Source organism: Pelodiscus sinensis, chromosome 5, assembly GCF_049634645.1.
Source record: "Pelodiscus sinensis isolate JC-2024 chromosome 5, ASM4963464v1, whole genome shotgun sequence".
Classification (NCBI taxonomy): Eukaryota; Metazoa; Chordata; order Testudines; family Trionychidae; genus Pelodiscus; species Pelodiscus sinensis.
This window is the reverse complement of record NC_134715.1, coordinates 94052694-94071035: the sequence shown is the minus strand read 5'-3', so window position 1 is coordinate 94071035 and position 18342 is coordinate 94052694. Positions and strand designations below refer to the sequence as shown.

Sequence of the window (18342 nt, the reverse complement as noted above, 5' to 3'; positions counted from 1 at the left end):
GGCTCACCATCCAGTAGTTTCCTTTAGTGACCTACACCACACAGACTGCTGCTAAAAAGCTGTAGCTGATAGCTGTTCACTTGGAGTGTGCCATCAAATACTACCATCCAGAAATTTGATGTTTCTCATTTTGCCTAATCTGGTAGAACAAAAGTTGATCTGTACAGAGCTGCACTGAACTTCAGATTTTCATTTCTTTACAGTATGGAATAGCATTGTGCTGCTGCTGGCAAGAGCAATGTGGATGATATTTCACTGTGTATGAGTTAGCAGAGTGATGTGAAACAGTCTCCTACTGTGGTTGTTGAAATAGAGAGGTTTGAGATTATACCACTCAGATGAACACAGAGTCTCTCAAGCTCCCACAGAGGAGAGCACAAGAATTCTTTCTCCACACCAGAATCACTGAGATCCTCTTCATTCCTACAACTCCAGAGTTTTTCATTGTCTCAGCTGTTAGAACTAGAGAAACCTGTGAAGAGGAATGGGCTTATCAGCACCCTCGCCTCTGCATCCATTAAGGACATGTAGATGAAGCCTGTCATCTTTTACTCTAAAAAGTTTTATGCTGTGTAGTTGTAGCCATGTCAATGCCACAATATTAATATTCAGCCAGCATGCTACCTGTGTTTGCCTTTATCTCCTCTCTACTGCTCTTGCACAATGATGCATGCATTGAAGTTTTAAATCAAAAGTACATTTCAGTCAGGAACAGAATTTCCAAGTCCACTTGCATACCAGCAAAAATACAATGTAAAGAGTAAATGTGTTAACTAGGGGGAAAAAGGTGCAAGCAGCTAACGATGTTGCATTTGTGAAACTTACACACAAGATTTCCTCTGCATTGAGAGAAAAGTAAATGCTTCTACAGGGACATTTACCCAGAGCGAAGTAGGGATGTAAAATCCCTTCTAATCAGTTGACTGGTGAAATGTTATGATTAAGTGGTATCGTGGGAGTTAGGGGTCCGGCCCTGTGGAGTTGTCCATTCACTGGTGACCAGTAAGCATCACCTGGTAAGTTGTTCGTATTTCTAGAGCAGAGTGCCAAACACATCTTTTTTTAAATCTGACTTTAATATTCCATGTTAGAAACTCTGCCTGTGGTTTAGCACACTTACATCAATGTGTGAACTTGCTTCTCTTTGCCTCTTTCCTAATCTCTTGGACAGCCATAGTCCTTGCATTTTGAATCCATTCCTGTCCTCTTCCTCTAATTCCTTTTGAAGATGTTTGTACACTAATTAGTATATTAAGAATGGACTTCTACAGTGTCTGTACTTCTCCCTTGACAGAAACTCCTGTTAGAGCACAAGTAGTTTGTCACCTGCTATTACACTAAACTGTTGCTGTGCATTACTTTGTACCTGTTGGCATCAATAGATGCAAGAAACTGAGGCTGCTTCTCTTTCACAACAGGTACTGTTTTTCTAGGTCTTGATTTATGTCAGCTTTAGTGATGTCTTTGTTCCCCTTTATAACTGGATTTTTTTTTACCAGTTTTGTCAGCTCTCCTTTTTTGCTTTTCCCTTCATCATTTTCCTTGCTCTTCCAATAATTGAGTCAGTTTTGACCCTTTTGATATTTCTCTGTTTGAGACTTTTCCATTCTTGATGACCCAGTGTCCAGATATACTTGTGATTAAGTGAAAAGTAGTAGTCCAGACTGCCATTGACCCCACTTAAATAATGGTCATTGAGTACCAAGTGTGTTCCCCCCTGCCCTCCATGTCATGTTGGTGTTATAGCTTGTGAATATGAGGACTTCTTTATTAAAGTAGATGCTCCAAAACACCTTAGTTTAAAATTTAAAAACATACTTATTCTCAATTCTCCTCAGCTTTAACAGTTGTGTTGTCAGATGAGAATAGTGAATGGTTGAAGCTTTTTACAGGCACATATACCAATGGGAATGGTAAGAAGATGTCTTATTTTAGTTGGATAAAAAAGTAAAGAATATTTTAAAATGGAAAATAAGACACTTAGTTCCCATTGATTTTCAGTGGGTGTTGAATGTTTAATGAAATACACCCCCATAATGACTAGATGACTTCATTTTCTTTTACATTGGTCATCTACATTGTTTTGTAATGCTTACATTGCATTTTGTTTTCAGTGGTGAGTGGAAAGTGTTTTCTGGCAATGAGTTGGGTGCTCTCTTAGGATGGTGGATCTTCACTTGCTGGAAAAATCAGAATCAAGATCCTAGTGCCATCAAAGATGTGTACATGTTGTCCAGCACGGTATCTTCCAAAATCTTGAGAGCAATTGCTCTGAAGGAAGGCTTTCACTTTGAGGTAAACTGTTGTGTAAAAGTCTAATCTTGTTTTTGTTTTTTCTGTGCAACATATTTGTTTTTTCTGTGCAACATATCTTACATTTCTCTCCCTGCAATATCACTATAGGAGACATTGACAGGTTTCAAGTGGATGGGAAATCGAGCCAAGCAGCTCATGGACCAGGGGAAAACTGTTTTATTTGCATTTGAAGAAGCAATAGGTAAGAAATGAACAGTACAGATAGCTCTAGTGCACTGTATAACAGTAAAGATCAGTTCTGCTTCAAAAAGTGGATATGTAAAAATGCCATCATTTTAACACTCATAACCCATGAGTGTTAAGTATCTGATCTACCTGGCTAAGTTTTTACTACAGATTGGACTTCCCTGATCCGGCATCCTTGGGACCTGAGTGGTCCCAAAAGAAGGATTTTGCTAGACCAGGGGTGGTTATCTCGGCCCCCCAGCTCGGCTTCGCTCCTGGTCTAGTCTAGTCTTCCAGCAGGCTTCCTATGCATGAGCATTCCTACTCCATCCCACATTCCGGCCCCATCAACTATGCCACAATGGCAACTGACCCCACCAGTCCGCAGTCCTGCCACCAGGACAACCTCTCCCCCCAACTCCCTGTGGTAGACTGCTGCTCAGCCGCCAGGATTTCTGACCCTGGGCAGCACTGGCCCTGCTGTCGGGGCTCCTGACTCTGCCAGCTCTGTTGCAGCAGCCCCGCAGTCCTGCTGCCAGGGCTCCTGGCCCCACCACAGCAGACCGCAGTCTCGCCAAAGCCCGCTGATGGAACAGTCACCCTGCCACTGGCTCAACCAGACTCCCACAGCAGAGATCCCAGCCACTGGCCTCCCTGCAAGAAGCCTGGCTCAGTTCTTGGCTCCCACAAGGCTCCTGCCTCTGGCCTTCTACTGGGTTTCTGTGGTCCACGGACATTGACGGAGTAGGGATTCCCAGTTGAGAGAGGTTCAACCTGTACTTCCTCTAGCACTGCAGAGGTGATGCACACATGGTAATGAGCTGGTTTGTACATTATAATTGGAATTGTTAACATAGTTACAGGGGTTGCATAAGTCACAAAGAAACCAAATTAACTTGGAATCTGAGGTTGAAGTTTCCATAGATGGCAATTTTAAAATAACAATTGGGTTTTTTTTATGAATTGACACACAAATTGGGATAACTCATGCTATATGGGAAGCTACTGTTTTTTTGGGGGGGAATAGCACTCCAACACCTAGTGCAAGTGTGCCTTTTGGTGATGCATTGGCAGTAACACATGTTGCCATATAGAAAGAATCAAATTTATGACCAAACTCAGTGACTAAGCTTCCCCATTGTGTTTTTTAACTTGTAAAAGTACCTCTTGTGACATGCTCTAGAAATGGTTGGAAAATGTTAAATGGATTTTTGTACGGTACTGAAGTGTGTGATTTCATCTCTTCAGGTGATTTTTCTGCACAAAATGTTGCAATTTAGCATATTACAATTTTTATTGATGCTTTTCCTAATATAAGAACATGAGGATACTTGATTACTATATAAACTTTCAACTTCTGCAGTGTATCTGTATTTTTGGTCAACCTTGTTTTTTCTGTATACTCTATATGCTTTTGTTACAGTTTTTTATATGCTTTCTTTTATTTAGGATATATGTGCAGCCCTGTTGTCCTGGACAAAGATGGTGTCAGTGCTGCTGTAATAACTGCAGAGTTGTCTAGTTGGCTAGCAACTAAGAATTTGTCTTTGTCTCAGCAGCTGAAAGCTATATATGAAGAGTGAGTTTAATTTAATTGTCTCATTTTCAGATATTCACCATCTCAATGCTTTAGTTAACTTGCTACTTAATATTGTGTAATATAGTATCGAGGCAAAGTACTTTTACAACACTAATTATCTATCTACAAGTTGCCCTGTTTCATAAAAACAAAGCTTTATTCTCTTCCCACATCTTAAGAATAAAGTATACAGTTGCCTCAACTAACTGTTCAGTTTGAATCTTATGACCCCTTATTCATGTGACTGTGCATATCTCTTCGACAATAATGAGATTTGAAAATATGCCAGAAACCAAATGGAGCCTCTGTTGCAGTTGTATTAGTCCCAGAGAGAGAGACAAGGTGGGTAAGGTAATATTTATTGGATCAACTTCTGTTGGTGAAAGAGACAAGCTTTGGAACTACATAGAGTTTTTCAGGTCAGAGTGTGGTAATCAGTGTCACTGTTAAATATAAGCTGGAATAGATTGTTTAGCATAAGAAGTTAACACACATTCTAAAGGGACTTTTAAGGTGAAATGGCCTGTTAACACCCCTGCAGTCATAGGACAAAAACCAAAGGTTTAGTGGGTTACACCACGATGCTGTAATAAGCCATACATTCAGTATAATTAAGGCCATGAGTTTTAGTAACTAGCACAGTTGTGCGTGCATTTAGGCTCCTAGGCTTGTCTTTTGAAGGCTTGTGTATCTTGGGAAATGATCCACCATAGGGATCTTCTGTAGGCTTCACAAGATACATAAACAAAGGAGCTTTTCAGTAGCTTGAAAGCTTGTTTCTTTCACAAACAGAAGTTAGACCAATAAAAGATACTATCTCATTCATTCATCCACCTTTTCTCTCTCATATCCTGAGACCAACACAGCTACAATACTGTCATGGGTCCATTCAGTTCTTGGTGTGTATATATAATGCCTTTTAAAATGCCAAAGAAATGTGTTTGACTGGGAACTAGAGCTGCGATTCTACACAGGACTGGGACCCTGTCTTTTTATTAGGGATGTTGAGTATCGGTTAATTGATTAGTCGAGTAACCTCATGAATTCTTATCGGTTAGTCGACAATTCATTATTCCCCGGGGCTGGGACAGGCAGCCAGTGTGCTCTGACCTCACTCCCAAAGAGCCCCCCTGCCACTCCATACTGGGTGGGTGCCAGGTGGGAGCTGGTCTATGAGGGGAGTCAGTTTATAAGCCAGCTCCTCTCACGGACCGCTGCCTGGTGCCCCTCTGATAAAGAGGCAGCAGTGTAGAGTTATAGTAGTCCCTCTCTAGGAGAAGGGGGTCTGAGCTCCCGGACCTGGTTGGAGCTGGAACGGAGTTGGACTGCCTGCCCACTTGGCTCCTAATGTATTTTAAATGCAGAGCCGCAGCAGGGGTAGGTCCTGGACCCAGTGTGAACGGAGGGGGGCCCTCAGGGAGGGAAATGCATGTAGTCCATAGTATTAACGTACAGTAGACTTCTAATAATCCGGCACCTTTGGGACCTAGGTGATGCCGGATTATCGGATATGCTGGAGTATCGGGAGGTACTCCAGCGGGGGGCTGTGACAGGTCTGCTGGTACCTGCACTGCGTCTGGGGGGTGGGTGGGTGGGGAATGGCGTGGTGAGGGGCGAACCCTCCACCATTTTGCAGGAAGGCGGGGGAAGCCCTGCACCGCTGCTGAGAGTTTCCTGGAGGGGAGCGGGCTCCCCACCCCCCAGACTGAAGTAGTAATCGACAAGCAGGGGGTTGAGGGGTGGCACTACAGGACCAACCCTGCAGCCCCCTAGCCGCTCTGCTCTACAGCTTCCCCAAGTCTGCTGCTCGTCAGTTTCGGCAGCAGCAGACTTGGGGAAGTAGCGTGGAGCAGAGCAGCTGGGGTGCTGCCAGGTTGGTCCCGCAGTGCCACCTCTCGCCCTCCTACTCAATGCCCAGCAGCACCCCAGCTGCTTTGCTCCTCGCCACTTTCCCAAGTTCGCTGCTGCTGAAACTGAAGAGCGGTGGACTTGGGGAAGCTGCAGAGCAGAGCAGCTGGGGTGTTGCCAGGTTAGTTCCACAGTGCTGCCCCTCACCCCTCTGCTCGGCGATAACTACTGCAATCTGGGGGGTGGGGAACCTGCTCCCCTCCCGGAAACTTTGGGCAGCAGCGTGAGGCTTCACCCGCTTTCCTGCAAAATGGCGGAGGCTTCGCCCCTTGCTGCGCTGTTCCCCACCCACTCCCCGGCTGGTCACAGTGCGGGTCCTGGCAGACCAGTCACAGGGATATAAGCCCCTTTCCCTCTTCTCCCCTTCCCTTTCCCAGCCGTGAGAGCCCATGGGGCTCATAGCAGCTCCTCTTGTCCGGCTGGCTGGAGCACTTCCGGGTTCCAGTTGGTGCTGGACTATCGGGAGTGCCGGACCACTGGATGCCCGACAATTGGAGTTTTACTGTATAAGCTTTTGCTTAACGGTTAATCGACAACACTGTTACATCCCTACTTCTTATATAATTTGTTATCTGTGCCTATAAGACCTGTGTTTTACTGGAAGTTTTGCAGATACATGCTATATGATTACATAGACGAGGTATCTACGTAGAAGCAAACTACCGTAACTACTCTTTGTTAGTCACAAAGAGTGGACTACAGAGGGACAATTACCTATGGCAGCGTAATTGGTTTTTTGGTTTTGTTTTGTTAATATGTTATGGATGACACATCTTGAAGAACCCTGTTGTACCTGTGTCAACTGTTCTTTTGTCATTTGCAGTTCTATCCTTTTTCTTCCCTATTATAAAAAATGATATTTTTGCAGCAGTTAAAATAGAGGGGAAAGTTCATATTAAACTAAATGCCAACAGCTTTGGTCTTTTTAACAAAAATAAAAATGTGACTTAAAAATATATATTTTACAATCTAGATGATTGTGACTGTGTTCTCAAATTGTATTTTCTCTTAACAGGTATGGCTACCACATTACCAAAGCTTCATATTTCATCTGCCATGATCCTAAGGTTATTAAAGATCTATTTGAGAATCTTAGAAATTTTGATGGAAAGAACACTTATCCAAAATCATGTGGCAAATTTAAAGTTTCTGGAGTAAGGGATCTAACTACTGGCTATGATAACAGCCAGCCTGATCAAAAGGCTGTAAGTATAATTTTGTAAAAAAAAAAATCTGATAATCATAGGACTATAAAATCTGATCGAATAGTATGTTTAACATTGAGAGAAAAGTAGAAATACCAACTAAAAACCACATCGATTCTCGTCACCATATTTTGTGATTTTTTTTTTTTTGGTCTCAACTGAGCTTCCGTGGCTGACTAACATTTCATGCAGAGGATAGTGCTGTTTACTACAGCTTCAAGTTTCTCTGTTTTTTCCTACTATTTTAGAGGGATTCTCTTCCCTTCAGCAGTGATATAAGAAATGTAAAATATCTATTCAGACTTGAAGTTCTGAGTTTGTTAGCCTTTTTTTAGAATATTGGTTCTACACGGGAGATTTGTACTTTTTTGCTTTGATAGACACTGAGCATGTGTGTCATGTAGCTCTTTCCATATGCTACGAAAACCTTGACAAGATTTCATGATGTTTTATCTAGTAGTGACTCACAAGCCATGCCAGTGCTTCAATTTTCAAATCTTAGGTTGAAGGTAAGATTTTGACTAACTCCAACATGGTGAAAAACAACAAAATTCTACTTCTTCAGAGGAATATCCACGAAAGCTCAAATACCGTCTACGCGTTTTGTTAGTCTTTAAGGAGCTACTAGACTATTTGTTGTTTTTCCAGTTACAGACTAACTTGGCTACCCCTCTGAAACTTTCCAACATGGTGGTTGAAGTCAAGAGGACAAAATAATTTAGTTTGCATTTTGTACTGAATACAAATTGTTGGGTTTTTTCCTTTGCATTTAAAACTCATTATATATATTAAAGTACCAAACTTTTAAGGAAATGATTCTATGCATTTTTAGGTGCTTCCTACCAGTAAAAGTAGCCAAATGATAACATTTACTTTCGCTAATGGAGGGGTGGCTACTATGAGGACCAGTGGCACAGAACCAAAAATCAAATACTATTCTGAACTGTGCGCGCCTCCTGGAAACAGGTATTGTGTTGCTTTTTAGGATTAATTTCAGTTATTTTTAAAGGTCTGTTTTTAATATTACATTTTTTCCTAAAGAGTGTATTCCAAGCTTTAATTTTGCACAATTACAGGCTGCCCCCACCCCCCCACCCCCGACTTGTGATGCGATCAGTTATTGGGATAGCGTCGCAAGTCAGGGGCATCGTAACTCGAGCCCGCATTCATGACAGGTGTCGTGTGCCATCGTAAATGTGGGGCCAAGGTTGTAAATTGGGGGATTTCGGCTCCTTCCGCACTTACGGAAAAGGTCATTAGTGTGGGGGGTTGTAAATTGGGCCATTGTAAAGCGGGGGCCTCCTGCAATGGCTATTCTTGCTGTTGCCAAAATTTCATCGAACTGTATCCTGACTTCAGTAAGAGCAGAAAGGGACTCTGTACTTGATGCCATTTTAAATTTGCATTTTAAAATATTCTAAGGCAACTTGAAATGGGCACTTCCTTTGAACATTTTTTTTTTTTTTTTTTTTTTTTACTGGTTCAGTTAGTAATTAAAGCCCTGATAATATTATTGAAAAAACCTATACTTACTCCTTTGATTCAGAAGCCTCGGACATTGATTTGATCATAAGTAAATAACACCTTGATATGTAGCCCATTTGTCTGAGAGCGGGATCAGTTTGGTCCATTTTCATATATAAAAAGTATTGAGAGTTTTTTTTTTTTTTTTTTTTCAAAATATATTCTCAAACATGTGATGAGTCTTCTGGATTCTTCCTCATCAGAGGCTCTTATCTTTCATCTTTCAACCTACAGTATATTTATATAGACATACAAATACTAAAAACTGGCACGTCTGTATGCTTTAGGCTTTTTAGAAATCATCACAAGTAATATCCTAAGTGCAACACTGTAATTAATATAACTTACCCTCTTAAAGGCAAGCAACTTCAAATTTTAAAGTACCCTCCTTCTATAATTCCTTTTTCCCTGTTTTTAAAAAGGAGGCAAGAAAATGTGCCTTGTAGCTTTGACAATTAGCCATATGTACTTTTAGGTTACTCAGTTCAGATCTAGCCCAGTTTGGTAGTGTCTTGAACCATCCTTTCTATGAAAAGAATAGCTGGTGTCCACAAAACAAAGACACAGCTTTGAAAGTTTCATCAGAAACCAAGAATTGAATGTGAATGGAGACTGCCATATCTGTATGCTATGTTGTAGCTAAAGTACATTTATAGTGTATTGTGGAAAAGTTTGCATTTCTTTTTCTGTATCTATTCATAACTTTTTACTGCTCAGCTATTAATGATATTGAAGATTTTGGACACTAATGACTAACTCAAATAGAAACCAGAAAACACTGTCTGTGAATTGCTCAATTCATGTTTATATTAGGGAGGTTAAGTAGTGGTTAAATAGCTAATCGAGTAGGCGGGTAGCCTGGCTCCTTCTACATTTAAACTGCACAGCCACAGCAGGATTAGCTGCTACAGCGGGGTCAGCTTGTGCCATCTCGGGGACCACTGCAGCTGTGCCTCCCCTGTCCACTCACCCAGCAACAGCTCCTGCTTCCTTCCCCCTTGCTGCCTCTGTATCATTGGCAACAAGTAGGGTGGACAAAGTGAGTATTCGAGAGTATTGACTCGAACACCCAATAGGCCTAAGCTTATGGGGTAGTCGACTACTTGAGTAGTCACTTAAATTCCTAGTATAAATATTTATTATTGAATATTATGGTAGTATTTTCCTAACGGCCTCAATCCCATTGTGATGGACGCTGTAAAACAATATATGAAAGACAATTCTTGATTTTTACAATCTAAGATGAGCATCAACAGCTAGGTTACAAAGTATGTATGTGTGGGTATAGCTAGCTAGCTTATTTTTATTTATTTATATCAAACTTGTTAAACTATAAATACCATTAGCTTAATCACAAATAAAAGAAAATTTTATATAAAGTCCATATCGCTAACCATGAATTATGGATGTAATGGGAAGATTTATAGCTGAAATCAGATTTTGTCTCATATCCAATTACATTTTGAAAAACATGGACAAACATGTAAATTCAGCTCCTTGATACACAAAGATTAAAACTAAACACTGACATAGTCCCCACATGTATTTTTAAGAAAGAAAGCACACAATTGCTACTAGTATTAATTTAAAATGTTTGGTTAAAACATCACACTGAGTGTTAGACTAACAATTACTATTTTTTGTCATGAAATAGCAGGGTCCACGTAGCTGGAGTTTGCTAGTGCATAGCATGCTAGCATACTGCAATTTACAACCCATCTTTGCCACGCACTGTCTTGACAAGCCCTCAGAATCTTTTTTTTTTCCTTCTAGTAATTTTTGCTATTCTGCAATGATTTGTTTGGTTTTCTTTTTTGTTTCTTAGTGACCCGGACCAACTGAAGAATGAATTAGATGAGCTGGTCAGTGCTATTGAAGAGTATTTCTTTCAACCAAAAAAATATAAACTGCAGCCCAAGACAGAGTAAAACAACTGTAGCTGGTTTCTTTAATTGCACTTTCCTTTGCGGTGTGTTTTGAGCAAAACTCTACACTATTTAAAAACTAGGGCATTTTAAGGACCAAAAGGAAAGTTTAGAATTTATTTCCTTACCAAGATGTTCCTCCTCCTCTTTGTTCTGTTTTCTCTTATCTTCATAAAGCAAGGGTTTCCTTTTGAAAACTATCAACTAAAAGTTGTCTGATGCAGTTATGTTTCAATAATCAAGTCTTGTTCTAATAAAATATGTTGTTATACTTGCCTGCCTTCATTTCTATAAATGCAATCTGCTTTTAACATTTATGTTGATGAGGAACTGGATAGCACTGCATGAATATGCTTAGGTTTATCTTTGCAAGTGGGCTGTGTAACTAAAGGGAACTAGAAATCTCTGGGTAATTTTGGTAAAATCAGAGTAGATGTCCCTAGAAGAGCAGGTTTCCAAAGGTGATTTTTAGCCAAAATAATAGGATTTTGAGGAGGTTGGGTATGAATTTCTCAGTCTTGATAAGTTGTGTAATTAGTTGCTTAGCCTCTATACTTTACTTCATAATGAACCATATGAACATGTTTTACTGCTCTAAGCAGTACAGGAGCAAGGTTATATACTATATCAGTGTCTGGGAAGCTGTCTCATGCAGTGATGTTACATGCACCTTATACAGAAGGTATGCTCCTCAAGTTATACATTACAGCTGGTATTTATTTATACATAATAAGTTGTATATCTCTTCACATGTCACTAAAATAGAACCCATCAGTTTGTCCAAGCTCCCTAACTTTTGTTCCTTCCTTATTTAGATTCCTAACCTTTGAGGTTGTGGTCCATGAAGGTGCCTCTCCTAGCTTGTACTAACACATAGAATAAATGGATTTTGATTGACAAATTTATCTGTATACATCTAAAATCATACATGAAAGGAGTTACGGGATTACAGTGTGGGCTAGTTTTAGCCTACATAACCATTTAAAATATTTGTGCTTAATGTTGGTGCTTATTGCATACATATATGGAACATAGAATTTGTACTACTAGCTATGCTAGTCAGCATAAATTAGTCAATGTAGCAGAATGGGTTCTGGCTATCATCCTGAAGGCTGGGAAGGAGAAATGGAGCATCCAGGTTGGAGTTGAGCATGCCAGTTCTGTGTCTTTCTCTAAATACAATTAATACTGTGCTGGGCAGAAACTGGGTTCTTGGTACATACTTGTATAGTGCCTCATATGATGCAGCCCTGATCTTTGATTAGGGCCATAAATAATTAAGTACTACTAATGATAAAGAGTGGGAGGTGTTTGCTATTGACTTGAATGAGACTCAGGATGTTTCACTTCATACATAAATTCTTTTCAGGTGGCTTTCCATACCACCTCAACCAGAGTGATCTTCTAAAAATGAAATAACTAAAATAACGTATTAAAAATCAGGGGAGGACAAACTGCAGTATGAATATACTTCACTGTGAGAGAACGTCTAATTAGAACAGGAGTGGGGAACCTCTGACATGCTGGCCACATGTGGCTAATCCCTTAAAACACTGGTGGGCTGCAAAACAATTTGTTTACATGAGTGTCCAGAGGCATGTAGCCCTGCAGTGTCCAGTGGCTGTGGTTCACTGTTCCCAACCAATAGGAGCTATGGGTTAGGAGCTATGGGTTAGAGTTAGGGTTATGTGACCGCTTACGACAGTTCCCATTGGCTGGACCAGCAAACTGTGGGTATGTCTGCGGATGCTCAGGGTAAAGAAAACACTTTGCGGCCCACCAATGGCTCACCTTGACAAACGGCATGCAAGCTGAATCATATATTTACTGTAAGTACCATATTAATGTTGGAGATTGTACAACATGCAGCTAATATTAGTCTGTAACTCAGCATTCTTGTGTATATTTGTTTAATTGTGCTAAAATGTATCTGGCCTAGTGTAAACTGAACTGACTCTTGGAAGCAAAATATAACTCAGTTTAAAGTGAGATTCTTATATACCAATGACTTCCTTTGTAAACAAGTGGTAAAATCGAAAAAAAGAGTACTGAAAATAAATACTACTGATTCTACTCAAACTACAGGTAGTTGCCAGGATTTTATTCTGGCACAAGAGAAACATGTTAAGCTGTATGCAAGATATTAGACTGTGCTAAACAGGGTATTTGTAGCCAGGCAATTACACATTGTAAGTAAAATGATATCCTATTACAGATGAGATCTTTGTAGTCGTCAGTGGAAATCTGATAGCAAAGCCATATTTTAATGCTTTTAGAGTCTAGAGATGTGCAATAGAAATAAATTGTTTCAGTCTCCATAACTTTAAAGCAAGAATTATTCTAAACAATAAAACATGATTTATGTAACCTTCACAAAAGGGTACAGTGCAACTGATATCTATCACTGTTCTGTACATATTCAGTTAACCAAACCAGATGTGCACACTACATAATGGAGCTTTTATGAAAATGACAACATATTTGTTAAAAGTATTTAAACTAGCACATTACCTTTTAATTCAAATGATTGTAGTCAGACACAGCTTTCACATAGGCCTTATTTACAGGATGTAGATTTAAAGAGGAGGCAGTAATAAGTATGGAGAGTGCACTAAAGATAGCCCAACTAGGTGCTTCAGTGCTACAAACTGCAAAGCAGAAAATGTTATTTTGTATAACAATTTAATCTAAATCCTATACAGAATTATGGCCACAAAGTGAAAGACAGAAAACAATGGGAATAATCTTTCAATATAGTAAAGGACTTAAAGAGAAGATATTTAATGGAAATCCTTTTGGTTGAGCAGATTCACTAGGAAAACGTTTAGCAGCATATAAAAGCAATCAGATCACTGGTCTACAGCCAGAATGCTTCTGAAATAAATGTAGTCAAACGTTACTAATTCTGGGTCACTGAGAACGAAAATGATGCTTAAAATTGTTGATTGGCTCTGGTTTTCAAGATATGCTATCGGGTCAGTTTATACTACCCTTGACTTGCGAATGGTGGAGGATAAGTGAGTTATAAAGGGAAGGGATCTCAGTTTAAACCAGAAATGACTAAAATACATCTTTGACTGGATCTATGAATAAATCTATGACTGGGTTTGGACAGTACTTGCGTTTTAGGCAAAATAATGAATGATGCAATCTGAAGCTGGTATTGCGTCATACATGATATGAATTGCATCATGTTATTCCTAGAAGTCATGGATGTTTTACTGCATAATGGCAATGTTTTGCCATCCATTCCAGTTGCTCATGCAGTCCATATGAAAGAAACCTATGACAACATGAAACAACTTTTGAGGTGCATAAACTATGACCAACATCAGTGGCAACTTTCTGGCGATTTGAAGGTTGTTGCTCTCTTGCTTGGTCTGCAGACTGGATACACAAAGTAATGCTGTTTTCTCTGCGAATGGGATAGTCGAGCAAGAGATTCCCCCTACATCAAAATAGACTGGTCACTCCGACAGTCATTGGAGCCTGGGAGGAAAAGTGTTCAGCATCCACCACATGTTGAATCAAGGAAGATTTTGTTATCACCCTTACACATCATGCTGGGTCCGATGAAGAACTTTGTCAAGGCCATGGACAAAACACAAGCAGCTTTCAAGTACCTCTGTGGAAAATTTCCACGGTTAAGTGAAGTTAAGATAAAGGAAGGTGTCTTTGTTGGTCCTCAGATTCGTGAACTTCGAGATGATGCATTTGACCATGCACTGCGTGGCAAGGAAAAGATGGCATGGAAAGCCTTCCAGTTAGTGGCAATACATTTTCTAAGAAACAACAAGGCAGACAACTACAGGTTGTTGGTGGAAAACCTTCTCAAGGCATACAAAAGCCTTGGTTGCAACATGTCACTAAAGATACATTTTTTGCACTCTCATCTAGATTTTTTTTCCCACCGAACTGCGGAACAGTGAGTGACGAGCACGGCGAGCGATTTCACCAGGACATAGCGTTTCTCCATTGTTGCAATCAGGGCAAATGGAGCCCATCAATGCTTGCAGACTATTGCTGGACAGTGACAAGAGATGCTCCATTTAATGAATACAAGAGACAAGCCAAGAAGTGCCGAGTAGACACTGAATAGGACTAAACTATGTACATAATAGTTTTTGGCCTTTTGTTTCATAATTAATTTTATTTATATAACCCTTTTGCTGATTTTTAAAGTGTTACATAAATAGGACAGGTGAAATATTATCATGTAAAGCAACCATAAACACGTGAAAAGACCTAGGTTTTTAATTTGATTAAAACTCTACTATCTACACAATATACATAGATGTAAAATGTAAAAACTTAAATATCTTGGAAACAGTAGCCAATCAGTTGTTTTAATTGTCATATTTGAATTCAGCACATCAAAATACATAATAAATAGAAGATTTTATCTCTGAAGCAGACGACTCCTAAAAAATTGTAGACCAGTGTAATTAAAAGGACAAAAATACTACAGGCAGTCCCCGAGTTACGTGGATCTGACTTATGTCGGATCCGCATTTACGAACGGGGCTTTTCTCGCCCCGGAACTCGTGGGCGGCGGGACCACCCAGACGCGCAGTGGTCCCGCCACTGCGTCCTCCGGGGCAAGAAAAGCTGCTCCGGGTGTCCCTGGTCTGCTGGGAGGGGTCCCCAGCAGACCAGGGACACCCCAAGCAAAGCCGCAGAGGGTCTCCCTGGTCTCTGCGGCTTTGCTCCGGGTCTCCCTGGTCTGTTGGGGACCCCCGCCCCCCAGCGGACCAGGCTTTTGTTGTGGACGCCTGGGGTGTAGAGTAGCTGGGGTGCTGCCGGGTTGGTCCTGGGGGGACCTACCCGGCAGCGCCCCAGCTGTTCTGTCCCAGGCTCCAGATTCAGCCGCTGTTGAAACTGATCAGTGGCTGATTACAGGAAGCTGGGGGCAGAGCAACTCTGCCTTGGGCTTCCTGTAGTCAGCCCCTGGTCAGTTTCAGCAGCAGCGGCTGAATCTGGAGCCAGATCCGAGTTATGTACAAATTTAACTTAAGAACAAACCTATAGTCCCTATCTTGTTCGTAACCCAGGGACTGCCTGTATTGTGACAGCAATAGATGGGTCACTGTGGAGGAGGGTTCTGAATTACTACAGTGAATTTTATCCCAGTTCTCAGATTTGAGGGTATTGTCCACATGCTCAGATTCTAACATCACCAGATTGGTGCTTGAAAGGAATTTTCCCTAGGTCAGATTGTCAGATGCTAGATTTTTTTTTGCCTTCCTCTGCCATGGGAGGCATTGGTCACTTGCTGGTTTGAACTGTAACAAATGGTAGATTCTCAGTAAGTTGAAGTCTTTAAATCAAGATTTGAGGACTTCAGTAATTTCAGCCAAAAGTCATGGGCCTACTACAGCGATCAGATTAGTGATCCTGGTGGTCTCTTCTGGCTTTAAAGTCTGTAAATCTGAGCTATACAGACTAAGCACTTAATTTTCAGAAAAGGAATATATAGGATACAGTAATGCATGTGCTTCAAGATATGAGCCAACTATTAATCACTGGTTATTAAGTTTCCCCTAGGGGCAAATTATTTTGCGTGGGTCCATTAAAAGATTTCTTGCAACTGATATCAGCCATTGCTGGAGATAAGAATCAGATTCACTAGTGGTCTGATTGCATATGGTAAGTCCTATGTGTAATTGACTGTTCCAAGAAGGAAGAACAGGACTATCAAGGGGTTTTCACTCCAAAACCAAGAACTAGCCTGTGATGAGTATGGATCACTAAGCTGTGGACTCTGTCTCCTGTAAAGAGCAAGGGGTCGTGTATAGGACCACAACAAGTCTGAAGCTAATATTATCCACCAGTAGCACAAGAACCACAAGGCACAACCAGAACTTTGCAACAGTATTAACTAGCAATATCTAAGGTAATTGTTTAGTCATGTAGCCAGTTGGTAAAATTATCTCCCACTATTTACTAAAAACACAGTCATGATTTGCAGTGTTTGTTTCTACTAACCACTCTGGAAAAGTGCAAGAATGATGATAGATTTAACTTCACAGCCAAAGATAATGCAGATCGTGAATTTCTAGTGCTACTAAAAACAGTTGTTGATTAACTACAGTGGGTGCTCAAGTATAACAATGTGGACCATGATCACTAGGAGGTGAGACTGGAATTTTGACTAATCTGAGATTTTTAAAAATATGGCACTTCAGGTTCCAATCTAACCTGAGGTTCAGGGGAGAAACAAAACAGACTGACGATGGATTAAACCGTTTAGCAGCCTTTATCCTGGTAAGAATGTTGAACTTAATTTGGGAGCTGTTTTCATCTATAGTGCGCACACCCCTGATTTGTGAATGTAGCATCCTTTCCTCATATGTTTATCATAAACTATAATTTGGATGTGAAGAGGTTGGAGGTCTTTGCTTCTTGAATACTGCCTCTTTAATACTGTAATTCTAACTTTCTGCCCTCCATGGGTACAAGTTCAGAGGGCTGCCAAACTTTGTGTCAAAGGAGAAATTTACCATAAGTCAAACAATTTTCAGAATCCCTCAGTTCTAGATACAGTATAAGGTAACTAGCTATTAACTGCAGTTCCTGGATTTATTGGGGGGGAAGGGAGGAGAGAAGGGGTGTGATAGATTTTTGTTTAATTAGACCACAGATCTGTAACTTTTTATTATGATGTTTAGTAAAAGGCTTCTATCTAATATTCCCTTTAGTCTAATAAAGCTAGCATACCAGTCCATTTGTAGACTTAAATGTGGGTGTTTAGGAAACCTATTTCAGATTGGACCTCTCTGATCCCAGCACCCTTGGGACCTGACAAGTCTTGCCCAGGGACTGTTAACAGTGTCCCCTCCGCTGCTGGTGTACTGGCTTTCCCCTAGTCGCAGAGTTCCCCTGCTGGCCACCAGCCCCTGCTCCCAAGCTCCTCTCCTGGCTGCTGTCCCGACTGCCAGGGGCTCTGCAGGGATCCTTGCCCTAGCAGAACTCTGCTGGGATGCCAGCCCCACTGCTTGCATGTTGGCTGAGCTTCCAACACTAGCAGGACTGCTGATCCCGCTGCTGCCATTCTGGTAGGGCTCCCTGCAACTGGCCCAGCAGTACTCCCAGCCCCAGAAGGGCTCCTGGTTGCCAGCTCTCCTGCTGCTGGATTCCCAGCTACTGGAATTCTCTGATCTAAGAACATCCGTGGTCCTGCCAGACAACCAGGCTACGTCTACACTGGCCCCTTTTCCGGAAGGGGCATGTAAATTTCAGCAGTCGTCGTAGGGAAATTACTTTATTAAGTAATTTTTAAATTTCTATTCATATTTTAAATTATGAACCTACCTCCTTTTCTCCAGCAGTCACTATTGTATGGTTTAATTTACCACTTCCTTGGCGAAAACTGAAACAAAGAAATTGTTATGCACAGCTACCTTTTCCACACTTTGTTTTTTTCCCCTCCTTCATTGGGCAATGGGCCTACCCTGTACTTGGTCTTCCTCTTGCTTCTAATATACTTGTAGAGTGTTTTCTTATTATCCTTTGTCTCTATCTAGATTGAACACATTTGTTTTCTTAATACAAAATAAGTTTATCATGAGAAATGGAGGCAACGCTAAGGTCCAAACAAAACTGTAAACTACTCTTTGCTGACGCATGTTCCTAGAAGTAAGCTGAGCGTGTTAACAAGTGAGTTCAGTAATTTTTTTTTCCTTGTGTAATTTGAAATGGAAGTGGGCGTCCAGACTCTTTA

General features: G+C 40.8%; 1 protein-coding gene across 4 annotated transcripts in view; it reads left to right on the top strand.

The window, feature by feature from the left end:
* PGM2 (phosphoglucomutase 2) overlaps positions 1 to 10894 on the top strand; it is a 30443-nt gene extending 19549 nt beyond the window's left edge. For all 4 annotated transcript variants that reach the window (XM_075930587.1, XM_075930588.1, XM_006129538.4 and 1 more), the window contains 6 exons: positions 2115 to 2295; positions 2404 to 2497; positions 3931 to 4060; positions 6984 to 7173; positions 8006 to 8139; positions 10523 to 10894. In XM_075930587.1, coding sequence (XP_075786702.1) covers positions 2115 to 2295; positions 2404 to 2497; positions 3931 to 4060; positions 6984 to 7173; positions 8006 to 8139; positions 10523 to 10625 — 832 coding nt within the window. In that variant the 3' untranslated portion in view covers positions 10626 to 10894. The remainder of the gene's footprint in view (positions 1 to 2114; positions 2296 to 2403; positions 2498 to 3930; positions 4061 to 6983; positions 7174 to 8005; positions 8140 to 10522) is intronic.
* Positions 10895 to 18342: the final 7448 nt, after the last annotated feature.